The sequence below is a fragment of the Hirsutella rhossiliensis genome, assembly GCF_020360975.1.
Source record: "Hirsutella rhossiliensis strain HR02 chromosome Unknown scaffold00011, whole genome shotgun sequence".
Taxonomy (NCBI): Eukaryota; Fungi; Ascomycota; class Sordariomycetes; order Hypocreales; family Ophiocordycipitaceae; genus Hirsutella; species Hirsutella rhossiliensis.
Window position 1 is genome coordinate 298,662 of NW_025408677.1, and position 19,201 is coordinate 317,862.

A 19,201-nucleotide genomic window follows, 5' to 3' on the forward strand; every position below is an offset into this window, starting at 1 on the left:
CATGAAAATGGTGAGCGGCCGCCCTTTGGTACGCAACTTGACAGCCAATGATCCCATGTAATCTCCCTCAACTCTCCTCTCGTACACTTGCGGTAGCACACCATGCAGGTCCGTATCGGCAACGTGCTCGCATCGTGGAACGCCTGATAGAAGTCTCGCACCGTCGACACCTTCCTCTCGAGCGGTATTGGCGTGCACCACGTCTGATCGTTAGACAATCTCTCCTTCAAGGCAAAGTCTTCCTCCAAAAAGCGCAGCACACTCGCCAGGTCTTCGGCCTGCAGCTCCCGTCTCCTATGCCTTCCGATTCCACTTCGGACCTGTTTTATCGGGCGCCCATCCCGGCTAGGAAGACGGGCTCTCTTCTCCGCCTCCGGGACTGCCTCTGTCCGCGCAGCGAGCCGTCCGCTGCCTCTGCTGCGCCATCGTCCACACCCACCTGTGCCCTTGGCCGCCGAACCGGTCCCCGACGGAGCTTGGGCAAACCCCATGCAATCGATGCTGCAAATTGCGCCGTTCGTCTTAGGTCTTGGAAAGTCGTATCCTTGGGCTGGATAGGTCGGAGCGTCGGTCCCTTTCGAACGAACACCCGGGACACCGCCGGTCGCCGCCTTATCTCCCTGCCCGTCACCTTCAGGACCCCTCTCCTGGGGCAAAAACGGCCGATGAAGGGGTGGACTGTTAGAGCCCACTGCCCCCTGGTCTCCACGTTCTGTAGGCAACACGAACCTCGGAAGCGGACTCGGTGACTGACGTTGCGCGGAATTTCCGCTGCTGACCAAATTACGGGACTTCCGTGCTCTGCTTGACCGCAAACCGCCTCGCGGCGGTCTTCTCGGCAGTGACTTTGCGATCGCCTCTGCATGCTTTCTCCATGCGGTTTCTTCGACCGCAGACTGCTTAGGCTGAATCAGCCGGAACGTTAATGCTTCATTCGCCACTGATCTGTATCTCCCGAACCGCCCCAACCTTGTCTCCCGTGCTCCGTGCCCTTCTCGGAGTTGCCCTGTATCATCTCCGCACCCCGAAACAGGCACTCCCCCGTTCCTACCCTCTTCTCCATCCTCGACTGACAACGAACAGGCTCCACGGTGAGCGGCCGCCTCGCCTAGCTTCCCTGCAGGACTGTCCGCCATGCTACTGCCTCCTCGACGTCGACTAGCGTGGATTGGCAACAGGCTAGAAAGTTTTGGCTCCGGAGCACTTCCACTTGGATAATCTCGCTTCTTGGCGTACACTATTTCTTTCCGAGTGGGAAGCTTCCTAACGATCACTACTCTCATGGCCGTGGCGTTTCTTCCTTATAATGCTTGCCTATGGTACCGAAGCGATGCAATACTACTACCCCTTTGTAATCCCCATTTACCCTCCCTATGTGCGTCCACCGTCCCGGCCTCGGCTGGTCTCCACGTGCGACCTGCTACCCCAGCTTTGCCAAAGGCGGCCCTTCCATCGCCGTGCTCTCTTTGCGCACTCCAGCGAATCCTGGCTACTGCCGACCTCCGGCACATGGGGTGGCCGCGCCAACCGCCCGCCGCACACTTCCAACCATACTCTCGGCCCTTCCAACGCCGTCCCACCCACCTTGCGCATCAGTTGCTCCATCAATATCTGCCACTCCACCTCGTCGAGCAACAGCCAAAAGGCTGCCGGCGATAACATGTCCACGGTGTCCTCGTGCAACCGGACTACCCGGCTAGGTTTGCTCCCTCGCCACCACCAACGTCGCATCAACGGCCTTCATGCTAAAGCGACAGCCAGGATCCCCCTGCCTGTCCTCTTGTAGTCACTAGCCACCGGAGTTTCGACTTGCAACCCCTCTTGGAGATTTCTCGTGACCAACTCGCATCCTCCTCCTCAGGTCGTCCCCTATATCCGACTTCACCGTGTCCCAATAGTGGACTCGACACGGTCGGCACCCGCCTCGCTCAGCCGCACGCAATGCCCATCCAACTACCGACGACCGTCAAAAAGGGACCCCTGCAATACTACCATAACCTCTTTCTTTCCTTCACTCTCATTCGTTATTGTCGCCTTTGCTATCTACTCCATGCAACGATGACACCGAAGGGTACTGCTGGACTTTCTTTCTCCGCAGACTTACCCACACTAACCTTACTGTTCGCCGACCTCCAACTTCTCGCGACATAGTCATCACCCCTACTCAACTTCCAACCCCCGGCTCCCTACTTCACTCACGACCATAGAACCAGATGGTCGAGACTGTTCAAGAACCTCGCCAGCTCATTCCCGCATACCCCCGCTTCTGATCTATCACCTAGGTAGCATTCTCTGACTCTTAAGTCTCCCCGACCCTAGCCGCGAGCCCTCTTTCGAGCAGCAAGAAAACCTGCTTTATAGGATGCCCACCTCCACTCTGCGTAACCCTCATTTACACTTCCACGGTGACTACATCTGCCATGTTCTCACGATGTCGGCCTCCCAGCTCAACGTCGATACCTCGTCCTCCCGCGGCAACCTCTTGACAGCCAGAAAATGCTGGCGCCGACATGTCCATGATGGCCTTTGTCCAGCCCGGCTGCCCGGCTAGGTTCGCCTACCAGAATGAGCATCGTGTCAAAGGGCTCAACGCAGAAACCCTAGCGAGGGTCTTCCTTCCCACGCCCTCATGGCTGTCGACTCCGGAGTATGCAGCAATCCGGTCAGATACTGGCAATCCATCAACCTGCATCTTCTTCAGCCTTAATATTTCCATATACAACCAACAGATAATCTCCTCGGAATGGACCGAGCAATGGTTCTTCATGGTCGGCCGTGTTCATCCCTTTGCCCTGACGTGGAAATCGAGCGACGTGATGGCTTGAGTCGGACGATGATAACATCACAGAATACACCGTCCCCGCGCTTATAGTCCGCGATCACAGCTACCAACCGTGAGTCTATGCTCCAAATCTCTCTGTCGCCACTGCCCTCCCTGACGATATCCATAGAATTGTCACTCGCACCCTCAGCTCGGTGGATACTTTCCCAACGATACAACCCATTGTCTCCTTCACGGGACCTGTCATCGGCTCCGGCCGCGACCTCCTGCATGGAAACTCGGCTGCGGCCCTTGACGACACCCAGCTGAGCTGCTGCGGCTTTGTCCAGCTCTCCACCTTTATTTGTCCTGGGATTCCCGGCAAAACCCCCTTCAAGGGCTTTCACCCTTCCAAGTTTTCGTCATCTTCCCCATTCACGCTAATCCTTGGACCTCCTATGCAAGAAGATGACCGAGAGGCGCGACAGCCAGTTCCAGTCGAACACTCTCTTCACCTGTACGGGCAAAATCGCCGGCTTACTGGATCACCAGATCATGAAACATGCCCCGGCTTTCGACCAAGACTATATCTTCATCGTCGTCCCCGACACGTGGACTTTCCACGACAAGGCCATGTCCGACCAGGCTTCTGCAACACAACTACTGCCGACGACACCCAAGAGCGCGGTCGGCAATCCTCGGACTATAGCGTTGCGTTGGCCAGGTTTACCTCTACGAAGAAACCCAAGGCCGCCCAAAGCCCCGCCTCCCCACGCCGCATGCTTCTGGCCCAGTCGATCCTTATGCTGGCATCAAGTCGGTCATTGCCCGATCCCTACCAAACCCCAACCAAGAGACCGCGACTTTCTCCCGAAACTTCCACCATAATCACCGACTGTGACGGTCAAGACTCCCCCAAATCCGATACCTCCTCCTTTCTGTCCCCGGAAGACCCCGCAGAGTCAGAGACGGACACCGAACAGGTCAATCACCAAGACACATCCGCCTCTGGCTCTATCAGACCTCCCGCGTCGATATCTTCCCGACCACTGCGCGCCCGACGTCCGCCCAAGAATATTCTCTAAACTTTAAAGCATCAAACGAAACAATACAACATGACAACATGTCTCATCATCCTCAAAATCAACTGCCAAAGGCTCGAATAGCACATTCTCTTCTCTTCTTGTTCTCCCTTTCATGAAGACGATCAAGTCAAAACTTCCCCAATATACTCCTTATTCTGTTTATACCTACGACTTATACCGGTAGCACATGTAAATTTTCCGAGCCTTCCACTCGCCCAGACGTGCATTACCCACTCACATCTCTCTTCAACCCTGCCGTCTCTCCACGCCCTTTGAGTTTGCGCCTTTTAAACAAAATCTCCTCCAGCGGCCTAGCCTGCCTCCCCGACGCTCTGTCTCGGTTTCACTCACGATAATGCTCTACGTCTCTCGCCGTGTCTCGTATCTCGACCTCACTCTTCTTCCTGTCTCCAATCTACTGTCGCCAACTCTCTCTCTCTCTTCTGTAGCCAACTCTTCTCCGGTTCTCTTGTCGCCAAATTTCGTTCCGAAAGGCTTCTTTGCGCGAGCCGCGGCTGGCGAGCCTTCCTCTCGTCATTGGTCAGATCAATCTCAGACGGGCCCACTCTGGTCTTCAAATCCCGGGCTGCTTACATAATTTGAGACCGGAGAGCTTCGGCTTGAGCACTGCTAGCCGCTGATTGGTGGACCGCCTCGCGGCAGTACTTCGGGATGAGATAATCAGACCATCAGACCGACCGGGCTCCTACCCCAGACAGACCTAGACCGACAGACCGATAGTCATGATTAACCCAGACCGACAGACCGAAAGGACCGGTCTAGGTCTGTCGGTCTGTTAGCCACACTGGTTCAGGACGACCGCTGGCCAGCACCCCGTCTGCGCTGTCGCGGGAAGCATCCCGAACGACGCCTCCCAACCCGACCTTGCCTTTCCTTTGAGAGCTGGACGTCGCGATAGTGATGCCCTCCGAATCATCCGGCTTCACCACCTCCACTCGATCTCTCGCGAAGGAGAGAGCAAAAGTGGGCATAAACGTGGATAAAGGGACTTTTTGAAGGTCGAGTATCGTACGATCAGATATTGTGTTAATCTCTCTCTCCCCGGTTGCCTCCTTTCCCATCCAAACAGCCCCTTTTATATCCCTCCGAGCTTCTCCCAAGTTGATATCCCGTTTTCAGGTATAGTATACATTCTATCAGGAAGAGGGCACTTCTTGCCACTTATTGAAGGCCACGTAAGTCATCTACGTCAGCAGCATCAGCTCCATCTCCCCGATCGAATAGCTCTTCTAGCTATGAGATCGATAGTTCAGTCTCTCGAGGTCCCCGAGCCAGTAATAGCTATGCCGGACTCCTCAAAGGGTCCCCGTTCGAATAGGAGATCCTCCGGACCCCTCAGTGGTCCAGGAAGAAGAAAGAACAGTCTGCAGACCTCCCTTCTTACCTGGTTTCAAACTGTATTACCTAGAGAGACCTAGAGACGTCAACTCGTTCGGACCTTCTTCTCGACACGATCTGTCTCATCCGTTACCTGCACTCGGTCCTCCCACGGCGCCAGTGCGAACTCGTGGATGACTTCCAGGCGCTTGGTGTTTATTCTTCCCATCGCCGAGGCGAGCTTCTGCATTGGCGAAGCATACCTCCTGTTCAGCTTGAGCCTCAACGATGTCAGAGGATGCGTCTTCGGGAGCGTCCGCATCCTTATCCAGAATTTCGTCGCTGCTTGAGTGTGCCTCAGCACCCACTTTTTTATTTTATTATTATTATTTTGTATTGCGCCCGGAGGGTTCCCCCATAGAGCCACTACGCTAAGCTACGTACCTACTATACATGGTTTCTCCTCACCTAAAGCCCAACGCTTCTTTCCATCTGTTTCCAGCCTCGTTCGCTGTGACATGACAGGCCTGCTTGAAGGTCAGTTTCTCCAAGTGTTCAGCGTCCTACCTTCAGCGACTGAAGCGCGGTCTGCCAAGTTGAAGGCTGTTGTGTTAGTATGTTCTTGATCAGTACATGGCCCGTTAACGGTCCATACTGAAGCGTTTTGTCGCCAATGCGAACTGTATCGTCGCACGCACAGCCCCAATATCAGGTTGCCACTTGTCGTCGTCTGACTCTGCCTTGCCTCCTAGGAAGAAAGACAAGTCTCCCACCTTTCCGCGCGCATATCGCAGCATGGTCTCTCGTTGTACCGTCCATCTTCTGCATCGAAAGAGGAAATGCTCCACTGTTTCTGCAGACTGCCCACAAGTGCACTCATCCGATTCCACCGCCCCGATTTTGCAGAGGTAGCTATTCAGCCGCGATTTGCCAGTTCGAAGTTGTATCAACACTTCGGATTCCTTTCTTGTTAGTGTTGAAGGCTGTGTAGCGGATGAAGTGTTCATTGAAGGTTAAAGAAATCTGTGAGTAAATACAGAGAAATGCCACCTTAATATATCACTTCCAAGCTAGTGTCAGAGGCTCCTCAGAGAGCCTTTCAGGGGTTCAGGGTTTCTGATGACCCACTTCAACAGTTAGCTCGTCGTACAACTTGCGGGTGTGCTTGCCCGGCAATGCCTTATCGATGCGCTTTGAGTGCTTTCCAACCCCTTCCGGGATCTGACGAACGCGAGCGTTTTCGTTGAGCAGCAGTCGTAACGTCGTTGATCTTGCTTGAAACGTTGCTGGTTCGGCGATGCACTCGTCTCGCGTCGCTCTTTTCGCTTGCATTTTGGCCAGTGGCCCAAGGTGAACTCCTCATTCTTTGCAGGCACCCAACGAAGTCTGACTCTGCAGCCTCTTTTTGCCAGATACTCAACAGATCCGTATATCGCCCGTATCGTGCACTGACCAGACTGTTGCCGTGGCCGCCCGATGACTTGCAGGACAGAGCGGTTGCTCGTCACAACCGTGAGATCTCGGTCATGAAGACCGAGAGGTACACACCTCAGAGCCGTCGCGATTGCCTCGAGTCCTGCTGTGTAGGCATTCTGCTCATCACTGGAGCCGAGAGTGACGGAGTAGCTGGCCAGCACTTCGTCTACGCTGTCGCGGAAGCATCCCGAACGACGCCTCCCAACCCGACCTTGCCTTTCCTTTGCGAGCTGGACGTCGCAATAGTGATGTCCTCCGGGTCATCCGACTTCAGCACCTCCACTCGGTCTGTCTCATCCGTTGCCTGCACTCGTTCGTCCCACGGCGCCAGTGCGAACTCGTGGATGACTTCCAGGCGCTTGGTATCTATTCTTCCCATCGCCGAGGCGAGCTTCTGCATTGGCGACGCATACCTCCTGTTCAGTTTGAGCCTCAACGATGTCAGAGGATGCGTCTTCGGGAGCGTCCGCATCCTTATCCAGAATTTCGCTGCCGCTTGAGCATGCCGTTCTCGGAACGATTGCACGCCGGCCTCGGCCTCGGCCACTGCCGTTGCCACCGTGCGGGAGCCTCCCGTGACAGCCTGGGCTCCGATTCGCTGGGCCCTGCCAATCTACACCGCTTCTTTCACCCCGCACGCGTGCGACCACACGTTTGAGGCATAGTCCATGGCTGGCGCCACGGTCGCGACGAACAGTTGCCTCGCCATCCGTGGCGAAGCCATCTTCAGTCGTTTCAAACACATGGCCGCGGCCAGCCCTTGGCGGCCGCTCTGGCGATGTGTTCCTGAAGCGAAGCGCTTTGTCCATGATGACTCCCAACAGCTTCACGTTGCTCTTCGGCTTGACATCGTTTCCTTTGATGATGAGAGGCAGGTCGCTGTCACGCTCCGCGATGCGTGTGAAGTGGATGAAGGATGTCTTCTCTGCTTCAAATGTGGCGCCGCTGCGCTTCTCCCAATCAAGCGCATCATCGATAATCGACTGGATACCATCTCTGTTTGACTCTGCCGTTGGCCCCGTGACCCAGGCAGAGTAATCGTCCACGAAGGCGATGGAGCCACCGTTATTACTGATCCGTCTTTGCACCAGGTCTGCGTTGAAGAAAAGAAAAGCCACTGGCGACAGAGGAGATCCCTGGGGTAGGCCGGCCTGCGGCAGGGTTTGTTGCTCGGATGTGTGCCCGTTGACAACCACCGACGCGGTCCGTCCCGAGCAGAATGCGTCTATCCAATTGACCAGTCGACTCGGGATGCCTCGGGCTTTCATCCTTTCGAGCATTCGCTCTTTGCACACTCCGTTGTATGCGCCTTTGACGTCAAAGCTGATGAGGCTGAGCACTCTGCCCGTTCTCCAGGCCTTGTAGATTCGCTCCTGCAGAAGCACGAGTGCTTGATCTGCGGACCTGCGCTTCCGTGCACCAAAGTGGTTCGCGGGCAAAAGCCCTGAGCCTCGACTGCATAGCTGATACGTTCCGCGACGACTGCCTCCAGAATCTTGCCAAGCGTCGACAGGAGAGAAATCGGTCGCCACGCCTTGGCCAGGGTGTAGTCTCCTTTATCTGGTTTCCTCAGAGGGATGATCTTGGCCGTTCGCCATTGATGAGGCACGACGCCCTCTCGGAGCGATGAGCTGAAGAGCGTCCACACCCGGTGCTTGACCACGTGCCAGAGCTTCTTCCACACGATCGCAGGAAGGCCATCCTCACCAGGCGCTTTCCAGGGCTTCGCCGCCATCACCTTCTCCTCAATCTCTTGCAAGGTGAGGTCTGGCATGGCTATTTCTTCTCTCTGCGGACGTTCACCCTCCGGCTCGATCCTCGTTGGCAGAGGCGGAAAGAAGGTGCTCAGGAGTTCCTCGGCTTGCTCGCCCTTGCTTTCGGTGATCGAACCGTCGGCTCTCTTCAGCGGGGGCACCTTGTCATCCGTCATCTCCGTACCAGGCTTCAGATACTTGGCAGCCCTCCAGATGTTGCTCCCTTCGATGACGAAGTCATCCCAATGGGCCTTCTTTTGTCTCCGCAAATTGTCGTGGTACTCCTTCGCAGCCTCCTTGGCGCGCTGCTCCAGATCCGGACGCGATTGACCGGCTCTTCGCTGCGCCCTTGCTTGATTGCGCCAATACGTGTACGTCCGACGGAGTCGCGTCAGGTCCTTTGTCCACCATCGCTTCGCGTATGGCGGCGGCTGGGCTCGAGGAGTCAGATCTCGAAGCGCCTTGGTGACCACCCGCATGAGCTGATCCGCCTGCGTCTGCACCCCCACAGTCCACGGAAGAGGCCGAAGCTCGTCCTCGACCCTGGTTGCGATGGCGATCCACGGCGCGTTCTTGAGCATCAGGCGCTGCGGAAAGGTACGCTCCGGCACTCGAATGTCGAAGGTCGTCTGGATCGCTCTATGGTCTGATCCGTGCTCTGTTGGATGAATCACGCAGGATGTCAACTCGTCCGCCAGTTCCGCCGATGCCAGCACCAAGTCGATGGTGCTCTCCTCGTCCGACCTTTGCCACGTTTTCGTTCCTCTCGGAGAAGGCTGCTAAGACCAAAGTCGTCCATCAGGTCAATGATGGGCTGGCCTCCCTTGTCTGCTCGCTGACACTTCATCTCCGCCCCAGAGGAGGTCGTGGCGGTTGAAGTCCCCCGCCAAAACCACATCGGTACGTCTCCCTGTCCCATTGCGGAAGCGATCGATCACGTCGCGCAATAGTTCCATCGCGTTCGTCAGCGCCTCGTCGTTCTTTCCTTGCACATACACTGACACCACCATCACCTCCCTTCCCTCAAGTCGGAGTACCGCTGCTGTGAGATCGGCCGACGGCACAGGCACTTGCTCCGCCTCAAGGTCACTTCGGATCCAGAGCATGCTGCGAATCGGCCATAGGCCATCACGAACACACGTCGGTATCATCTTTGTCCAGTTATGGTGTCCCGTAGGACTCGTCACCACCTTTCCGTCGATATTGCGCGCATGTGGCTCAGATATAGCCAGTGCGGCAAAATCCTTTAGGTCTTCGTCGTTCATCAGACTCTGCTGCACCACATCACTCTTGTGTGCATTCAGCTGTAGGATGCGGAGGGACTCAAGCATCACTGCTCGGATTCCTCATCCTGCACTTCCAGCTGAATGACTCGTGCGGTCCGCCACACGGGACACATTTTGGTTCAATCGCGGTGCATTCCCGGTGGTGATGCCCAACGTTTGCGCACTTGCCGCATGTCCGCTGTTTCTTGCATGAATATGCTTTGTGACCGATCTCCTGGCAGTTGAAGCATTGGATTGGTCCCGTTCTTGGCTCGAATACATAGGTGGTGGCTGACTCTCCCGCTAGGTCAAATTAGTACCCTTCCAGAAGCCTTTCTGCGTCGCGTTTCTTGGTGACATACACCACCATGGATCCGTACGCTTTGCCAGACTCTCGTTTGCTCAACCAGGAAATCTTGCCAATGGTCACTCTGTTTTCGGCACTCAAGGCCTCGATCGCTCCAGGCAGAACGTTGCCTTCCGCGTCAAGGATTGCTGTGCGGTTGGCGTTGTCGACTCGGACCGGATACAGCTGGTCTCGCATAACTCGCGAACCTTCCACGGCTGTCTTCTGCGCAGCCTCTTTGACCATCTGAAGCTCGGCTTCGTCTCTGCAGACGATCTTGACTCGGTCGGCATTCCGGGACTCTCACGACTGCTGCGCACCTCCAGGTCTCTTGTCCGTTCATCGCTCTCATCTCAGTCTCGATGGCCTGGCGAATTGATCCGATTTGCGCGTTGTTCTTCTTCGACTCGCTGACGCGAGATGTGTCGATGGTACAGTGGAGAGGATCGCTGGCTGTCTGCTGCTTTCTTGGGACAGCTACGCTGGATAGACTGGTCGGCGGGCTCGCTGGCAGTGTACGCGCAATGTCGGCAAACGTTGCTCGAGTGCCGCTCGACAGAGTCACCTCCCGAAGCATTCAGGTTCTGCGTGAGCTGGGCCAATTGCTCTTTCACAGCGGCAACCTCTCTCTGAAGATCCCGATGTCCCCGTTTTAATTCCGCGTCGTGCTCATCGCTCTTGCGTTGAAACTCTTCCTTGGATTCCTGGACTTGGACCTCCAAGCCTCGGATGAGATCTTCCTGTCCTTGAATGATGGTGCTTTGCTTGTAGACAGTGGCGTTCAACTTCCTGATCATGTCGTTTTGCTCGGATACCCGATGTTTCAGCTCCACCATTTCACTGCCCATCTTCCCAGCGTCTCCAGGACTCTCTGCATCATCGATTTGGCGGTCTCCACATTGCTGCGTGACTTCACTTCGTCGCTTCTTTCGCCATCATTGCCCACTGACGTGACTCGCGTCGTTCGCGTCGTGATTCGCTTCGAAGCCCTTGCGGACGCATTTTCCAGTGATTGCAACGTATCTTGCACTCGTCCGCTGGGCGTCATCCTCGCGTCGGACGCGTCGATGGCGACGGGCTAGCTGGATCTGGACCCGCCCTCACATCCGCCAGGGGCACCACCTCTGGCATTGCCATGGTGGCACGCGACATCAACACCAACCCAAGAGTAAAGAGTAAAGAGAAATATAACTATCTACAGTTCGAGAGCCGATCCGAACTTTTTGCGGTTGGGATTTCTTAGGAGGTTTTTTAGTGGGTGAGCCAAAGCGAATCCCCTTAAATTGGGGGCGGGCACGAGTAATGTAAAGTCAGCCTACGGCTGAATTAGATCGATAGTTCAGTCTCTCGAGGTCCCCGAGCCAGTGATAGTTATGTCGGACTCCTCAAGGGGTCCCCGTTCGAATCGGAGATCCTCCGGACCCCTCGGTGGTCTAGGAAAAAGAAACAACAGTCTGCAGACTTCCCTTCTTACCTGGTTTTAAGCTGTATTACCTAGAGAGACCTAGAGACGTCAACTCGTTCGGACCTTCTTCTCGACATATACGCCTTCCGGTGGGACGACATCTGCGGCAAACGTTATTGAGGCCATGGTTGATCGGTTCTTGGCAATTCGATGTGCTGGGTACGGCGTGGGTGGGGCGCGCTAGGGGCACGTTTGGTAGTCTGCGGGGGAAAAACGCGCCCAGGCGCCACTTTATCAGTCGCCTGAAACCGTTCGGTCATCGGTTAGCCTACAAAGGATCGCGGAACTGTCAGAATAACGGGGGCATGGGTCACGTGCGATAGGGAGATAAGAAGATGACTCATTGCAAGAGAGCTCGAGAGAACCCCCAAAAGGGGTCCCGGGCGCGCCCCGGAGGGACACACACACAAGAATACACACATCTCTGCAAGCCTAATCGGCCTGCACTCCCACATACGATTGTTCCATTGCATCACAACTGTGCATTTCCTATTCAGTATCACCTAGAACCTTCGGTTCTGACAGGAACCCACTTAGCTGCGACGTTTTACAATCTCTATCCCCGCCCAATCGGCGGCACACTCATGACCCTTCCACAGATCGACAAATCGTCTGATTTTCTTCCTTGCTGCCGCGATGCACCCCGCGCATGTCCACTTTTTAGTCAAGTCTCTGCAAGGAGCAAGCTATCGCCTCGCATAATTATCACTGAATGAAACATCCGACTCATATGCGAGTGAATTACAGGAGGATCTCTCATGTGTTGACAAACAAATCGTGTAGCCTTATATGCCCTTGGCAACTAGGCATCCATCATCCCTGCGACATTTACTCTCTTTCCCCGGGGCCCACTGCATAAATTTAGGGACCACTTAACAATCCACCGCTTTCCGCTATCCATCCACCAAAATTGGGGTGAAGCAGAACGTGAGCTCCGTTCATTGGCTACATCCTCGAGTCATACCCGATTCCTAGAGAAGTACTCCGTACTCAATACGAAATTATCAACACCTTGTTCTACAATTGTTAAGCGGCCCCTAAATTTAGTTATGTGGACCCGATTCCGCCGCCCGAACTCCCTCAGCGGACTCCAGAACGCATGTAATCATAATGGGAGACGAAGGTGGTATCTGAAACGCATTGTGTGGAGGCCGTACATTGCCCGCAAGTATCGCTGGCATCGTCAGGATGTCAAGAGCCATCCGAGACAGCCTCGATCCGGTAACTCAACTGGGTGGGCGACGTCCCTGTCGTTCCTAGACACAATAGTCGATCGCCTGCGGACGTATTCATCTAGATGCATTGCTGACGCAACCGCAGCGCCCAAAGCCTCTTCATCTGCCGTTCACTTTGGTCAGCCATTGGATCCAACCACCGAGATGGGACGAATATTTCAACTCGTGGCGCCCCGAGCGAGCTTACTTAGAGTCATTCGGCCCGCTTTTATCCCAACCATGTCCCTACGAGGTCATTTTCCTGTCCCGCGCGTTGCAGGCATCTCTTTTGGCCGACTTTTCGGCTGAAGACCCTAAGGTCGGTCCCACAAATGAAGGCTTTGCATGAGATGGGGTCACGATAAGTGCACCCTAAGGAATGCATTGAAATGCACCCTGCATGAAAAAGTTTCAGTCTAGGTAAGAACCAGATGATCATGGTACCTGAATTAAGACGCCGAGAGTAGAGGTATCTATATAAAAGAAAGGTTAAACCTCGAGTTAATCTTATCATCTCAACAATAGCTATTTTCTATCCAGCCTCAAAGAAACCCTCTGCTTCCCGCCCCTCTCTAACCGCAATGAACCTGACAAAAACAATGGTAGCGCTATTTTCCGTCGTTATCGGCCTTTTCGCTACAGTTGCGACGCCTTACTCAATGGGAGATAGGGAAGAGAGCCCTAGCATCGCCCCCAGGGAGGCCCCCCTCGGGATTCTTTCTCCCCCGGCTGACACCGGCCAAAATATCAACTTCGATGTAGTCGCTCACCTATGCTGTCCTCCTGGAGTTCCTTGTGGAAATGTAAGACCCTCTACTGCATATTTACCTTAAGGCCGGGGACTAACTAGGTACGCAGGAAGACGGAGTAAAACAGATGGTAGGCAAGCTGAATGAAAAGTTTGCACAGTTCCAAATCAGCTTCGACCTGAAAAAACCCCACCAATTCAGCGACCCTAGGTGTTCAAATACCGACATCGGCGGTCAAAACTCACATGACGTTATGGCGTCAGTACGCGAAGGTGGCCAGAGTACCCTCAATTATCTCTTCTTGCCAACAAATTCCGGAACTTATGGCATTAAGGGGTTTACTCTTGATCCGCCTCCGGACTTTGCTAAGCCGGTGAATCCACAACATGATGGACCGCATTGCGATATGGTCCTCCTGACTCGAGAAGGCACATTTTCCGAGATCGACAAGATAATCATGGTTCACGAGTGTGGTCACTGGTTTGGACTTAAGCACTCGGAAACCAGTCCTCGTTCGAACGTAGCAAACATCATGGCTGCTAGTACCAAGTATGTATACGTATTCGCCTCTGCTAAGGTTTTGGATGTTAGTATTCTCTTCTAACCTGAGGATACCAGTGAGCATCCTGCATATGAGTTCGAATCAAGCCGGAAAGCCGAGGTGCGCCAGGTCGCGCTCATGCGCAAGGCCGCAGATGGCGCGGGTGCTCCAACTGGAGGCGACAAGGGCAACCGAACAGGAGGCTCCCCGAAATCAGACACAAACAACTCTCCGCCTTCACCACTCCCGCCAGGGCCCTTCCGACCAGGCTGTAAACCAAAGCTTCCGGGTCCACCATATCCCGGGAGCTCCGGCATCCCAAATCAGCCTTCAGGTACAGGTATCTCGAATCCGCCGGGTGGTCCAGAGAGTCCACAATCACCAAACTCTCCGTTTCCAGGGCCGCCAAAATGCATGTGTACATGCCCGGGCCATCCATCTCCATCTCGCAGGGCTGCTCATCTTTAAGAACCTGGTCCCATTCGTCTATCAAAGTTCTCGCGCCGCAATGGTGTAACAGGCTGGGCCCCGTAGGGGTCTCGGCTCTGCTCTCGACAAGACCCATACGAGTTCCAGAGCCCCGCTCAGAAGCCCCCGCCACTTTCGAGTTTTTCTCTTTTTCTTCTTCTCTCTAGCTTTAGTCTCGCAGGTTTTGGAAAGGTAAGGGTCAACATGTAAATTGAGGTTCGTCTGTTCTATCTAAGAAGGAGTGAGCAAGAACCCTATTTATGATCAACAGGGTGGCGATCAACGCAACGTCAATCACGAGGTGCCTTGAGGAACGAAAGGCTCTTCCTTCCGCCCCTTCCGTAAACACGGACCGCATGGTGCCCCGTGCGCTCCCCAGCCACTCTTCACTGCCACCTACTTCCGGCCAAACAGAGCCACTGCTTCCTGCTGCCCGCTCCGGCCCCTCTCCCCGGGCCGCCTGACCGCTCCGGCCATGGCCTTGAGGAACGAAAGGCTCTTCCTTCCGCCCCTTCCGTAAACACGGACCGCATGGTGCCCCGTGCGCTCCCCAGCCACTCTTCACTGCCACCTACTTCCGGCCAAACAGAGCCACTGCTTCCTGCTGCCCGCTCCGGCCCCTCTCCCCGGGCCGCCTGACCGCTCCGGCCATGGCCTTGAGGAACGAAAGGCTCTTCCTTCCGCCCTTCCGTAAACACGGACCGCATGGTGCCCCGTGCGCTCCCAGCCACTCTTCACTGCCACCTACTTCCGGCCAAACAGAGCCACTGCTTCCTGCTGCCCGCTCGGCCCCTCTCCCGGGCCGCCTGACCGCTCCGGCCATGCTCCGGCCGGTCGGCGGCTCGCCCTCACTTCGTGACCGCCATTCTTCTACCAACCAGCGGGACCAAGGGTCTTGACCTGACCTACGCACTCCGTGAGCCCTCTGATCTTCCAACGCCGGATTCTTGCTGGGCGCCATAGCAGATCATTCCCTCCCACTTCGTCCCAGCTCTCGTTCGCAGCACCATGCCGCGAGAACACCCAGCCACTGTCGCACCCGAAGAGGTTCACCGCACCTTGAGGATCTTGAATCGCAGGCGTCCTATCGGCGCCGGTCCTACAACGCCCTTCACCGCTTGCCAGAGTCCCCACGATGAGATCCTCCGTGTCTTGCGAGATATGGACCGCCAGCGCGCCGAAGACCGAACCCGCCGCCGTGAAGCTCAATCCCGATTTGCTGCACAGACGCCGCCGCCCGCCACTCCATCACCGAAACGACCTAGACAAGAGCAAGCGCCTCTCACTCCGCCGCCGACGCAGCCAAGGCGCTCCCCCAAAAGACCCCGGCCGATGCGAGAAACCGTTCAACTTCAACGAGACTCTGTCGAATCCATACTGCATCACTACAACGCCACTTTCCGCGTCAAGGAGCAGGCATCATCGACAAGATCCTGGTGCAACGAAGTTCCGGTTGCCCTCCAGGTAGAGGCTGCTAAATCTTTCTACCAAGCGTTTACCGAGGAACGGACGTTGCCGGTTTCCCACTGCGTCTTCTGCTATAGGAAGACACCGCCTTGCGAACTCGCCACCATACAGTGGAGGGATCGCTTGTCGCCCTCCATGCTGCAGGCGACCAAGACTGTCCAAGAGTGTGGCGCGTGCCTTCCGTCACACGAGGGCGCCAGAGTTGACGTGTGCCGCGAGTGTCGCGCCGGCTTCGACAGTGGACGGCTGCCCAAAGCCTGCTCGGTCAACAACATGGCCATCGGTTGCGAACATCGGTACCCCGAAGAGCTTGATGACCTCTCCCCCGTTGAAGAGAGACTCATTGCCCTGCATGCACCTTTTGGCTATATCACCAAGTTCACGGTCGACAACAAGACCCGTTCGGGAATCAGCTACCGCAAGCACGTGAAAGGACACATCGTCGTCTTCCCGAACAAAGTGGATGATCTTGTGGCCACGGTTCTTCCTCATCCCTTACTGCAGGCCATTGAGAACATCCACGTCTCTTGGAGCGGTCCGGGCAAGCCTGGCTCCGCAGACGTCAGACACCTGCTTCAAGTGCGCAAATCTCGAGTGGCAGCTGCCCTGGCATGGCTGCAAAGGAACAACCCGCTCTACGAGGATATCGCAATTAACCAAGCAGAGATAGATGGCTGGCAGTATGCCGACGGCTCCACTGTTCCGACCGTCATCATGGACCGCATGCGAAGGAGGAACCGTCGACCGTTGAGAAGACACAAACGGACCACATAGTCCCGGACACTGATCGAGGCTTGGAGGAAAACAGCTTCAGAAGCATCGATGAACTGGTGAACTCGATCAACCCCACTTTTGCGGCTGAATCCTGCGATTTAGATCGTACTCTGTCCCCGAGCAGACTCAACCATCCCTGGTGAGCCGGCGACTCTTGTCCCCGACTCGGCTGCCATCGGCCTGGAAGTTGACGCCGTCTGTGAGATGTCTGCTTCCGGCATGTTTCCTCTCAATGGACCGGCTGCCTTCGCCGAGACCGATAAACTGTCGTTTCTGGCCGACATCGTCAACGCCAATCCGGATCGACATGGCAACTCTGTGCCGTGCGTTATGCAGGTCCAAACTGCGGAGACCAGCCGTTTGTCCGAGTAGAGCGTGGTGCGGATTTTGCAGACAACTTGCACGAAGATTTCTTCCTCGAACATTTCCGAAGCTTTTTCCGTGGGAAGGGTGGCCCGAAATCAAAGGGCGACTCGAGTCACAGCCGACAAAGCGTTGTTGCCGACCGTCGTCCGAATCACTCGCTTAATTACTGGGCCAGATACGTATTGCGACGGCACGGAGGCCGATTTGCCACCCATCCTGTCTTTTGTTTCTTAGTATTCAACACCCTCCTTCGCTCCTCCAACCGCCGCATCAGCATGGTTCGTGTCGCTAAAGATTCCTTCCACAGGCTCGAGCAAGCGTATGCGAACTTGAACGAGGACCGACTGAAGAGAGCCGAGGCGGAGATGCGGGAGGCAAGGACCACGTCGGACCCTGACATATCGGTCTTGCTTCGCGAGCTGTCGATTTTGGCCACGCACAGCCGCTCTCGAACGAATCCCGTTTGCTTATGCGGAGGAAGATACAAGCTGTTAACATTTGGGCCGGTATGCCTGCAGTTTGGATTACCATCAGTCCCAACGACATTAATAATCCGATAAAGATGAAACTTGCCATTCATAGGCTGCACGATTATGACTCTGCAATGGAGCTTTTAGCCGATCTCCGTGAAAGGTACGACAGAATCGCCCTCAGCACCATGGATCCGGTTAGCTCGGCCATCTTCTTCCACCGAGAAATATCCTTATTCTTTGACAAGTACGTGAACACGGGCCAGGAATCGATCTTTGGAAAGATTAGCCACTACTACGCCACGGTGGAAACGAACGAGCGAGGCAGCCTCCACTTACATGGACTCCTCTGGCTGGACGGCAACATGCGGTTACCGAACCTGGTAGACGATATGGCCAATCCTGCGGAAGAAGGATACCGTGCCCAAGTGACCCGGTACGTAGACTCTGTCTTTCACGAGTGTTTAGATGAAGATGCTGGAAAAACCCTGCGACAACAGAGGAAGCCCATCCATCCCGTGGAGGAGGTCATGACCAGCACCTCGGCTCTCACTGCGGCCTTCGAAGACGAATCCAACTTCATCGCGTACTGTTGCCAAGTGCACTCCCACACGTACACCTGCCTCAAGTATTCTCTGAAGGGGATCGTTGAACAGGGTGCAGATCCACAGAGACGGACGGCCTGCCGCTTCAAAGCACCGTGGAAGATCGTCGACGAGACAGGGTTCACAGAGGACGGCTTGCTTCAGATCCGGCGCAACCATCCACTCGTCAATCGGTATAACAAGTCATTGGCGGTCGGCCTTCGTCATAACCATGACGTCTCGATGATCTTGACCAAAACCAAGGGCCTGGCCATGGTGTACTACATCACGAACTACGCCACCAAACTGGATACGCCGATGTGGAAACGCATTGCTCTTGCCGCCGAGGTTGCCCGCCAACTTCGCGAAGCCGGTCGTCCGACGTCTCGCGCACCAGATCCCACCCTGCCCGACGACAGGCAGCAGGCAGTATTGAATGAAAGCCGTCAATTCCTGATGAGAACGGCAAATCGGATCTTCTCCGAGCGACAACTCTCGGCCGTAGAGGTCTGTTACCATCTCCTTGGATATGACACCGACTTTACCAACGTGCCGCATTGGTCTTTCCTGAACCTGACGGCGCTCTATTGGGCAATCTTTCGGCTATGGGCACATCTCCGCCATCAGGCCGGCGAGCTGACGGACGCTGAACAGCCCCCGGAGACAATCCGTCTGAGGCAAGGAGGGCGAACCCTTTTATACCTGGACGCGTACGCGTACCGGGGCCATGTTCTACGAGACCTATGCCTGTACGACTATATGTCAATGATTCATTTGATGCGTCGAAAAAGTCGGAGTGAAGACGACTCTCACATTTTCTCGATGGGCAGGATTCCGACTGTGACGGCTGGATGCAAAAGCTTCGACGGCCAGACCAGTACGCCGTCCCGATCTTCCAAGGATACATCAGCGACGACCATGAGGACGATCACCCAGTGTATATTAAGCGGTACGCTCTAACCCCCCAGCAACATTTTGGCCCCGTCTGACAGCCTGTGCAGAAATTCGGTCCTACATTTGGCGTTATTCGTCCCTTGGGAAAACTTCGTTTCTGAAAGCCAAGGCGATATAACCGACA

The 19,201-nt window shown here is 55.3% G+C and overlaps 5 protein-coding genes across 5 annotated transcripts; 3 read left to right on the forward strand and 2 right to left on the reverse strand.

Moving 5' to 3' along the window:
• Nucleotides 1-2,519: 2,519 nt before the first annotated feature.
• Nucleotides 2,520-3,846, forward strand: HRG_08837 (uncharacterized protein; the record flags this gene model as incomplete). The annotated part of the gene is made up of 5 exons (XM_044867308.1): nucleotides 2,520-2,768; nucleotides 2,827-2,894; nucleotides 2,952-3,105; nucleotides 3,227-3,448; nucleotides 3,556-3,846. 5 exons carry the CDS (start codon nucleotides 2,520-2,522, stop codon nucleotides 3,844-3,846), a joined length of 984 nt encoding a protein of 327 aa, XP_044717329.1.
• A 2,980-nt stretch (nucleotides 3,847-6,826) lies between these two features.
• On the reverse strand, nucleotides 6,827-9,520 carry HRG_08838 (reverse transcriptase (RNA-dependent DNA polymerase) domain-containing protein; the record flags this gene model as incomplete). Its single annotated transcript, XM_044867309.1, has 6 exons — nucleotides 6,827-7,243; nucleotides 7,299-7,585; nucleotides 7,652-7,666; nucleotides 7,733-8,033; nucleotides 8,081-9,158; nucleotides 9,411-9,520. The coding sequence occupies 6 exons, from the start codon at nucleotides 9,518-9,520 to the stop codon at nucleotides 6,827-6,829; spliced, it is 2,208 nt and encodes a 735-aa protein (XP_044717330.1).
• A 472-nt stretch (nucleotides 9,521-9,992) lies between these two features.
• Nucleotides 9,993-10,873, reverse strand: HRG_08839 (uncharacterized protein; the record flags this gene model as incomplete). The annotated part of the gene is made up of 3 exons (XM_044867310.1): nucleotides 9,993-10,290; nucleotides 10,346-10,532; nucleotides 10,591-10,873. 3 exons carry the CDS (start codon nucleotides 10,871-10,873, stop codon nucleotides 9,993-9,995), a joined length of 768 nt encoding a protein of 255 aa, XP_044717331.1.
• Nucleotides 10,874-15,470: 4,597 nt separating this feature from the next.
• On the forward strand, nucleotides 15,471-16,703 carry HRG_08840 (PIF1 protein; the record flags this gene model as incomplete). Its single annotated transcript, XM_044867311.1, has 1 exon — nucleotides 15,471-16,703. One exon carries the CDS (start codon nucleotides 15,471-15,473, stop codon nucleotides 16,701-16,703), a length of 1,233 nt encoding a protein of 410 aa, XP_044717332.1.
• A 970-nt stretch (nucleotides 16,704-17,673) lies between these two features.
• On the forward strand, nucleotides 17,674-19,195 carry HRG_08841 (ATP-dependent DNA helicase PIF1; the record flags this gene model as incomplete). The annotated part of the gene is made up of 3 exons (XM_044867312.1): nucleotides 17,674-18,872; nucleotides 18,954-19,072; nucleotides 19,125-19,195. The coding sequence occupies 3 exons, from the start codon at nucleotides 17,674-17,676 to the stop codon at nucleotides 19,193-19,195; spliced, it is 1,389 nt and encodes a 462-aa protein (XP_044717333.1).
• Nucleotides 19,196-19,201: the final 6 nt, after the last annotated feature.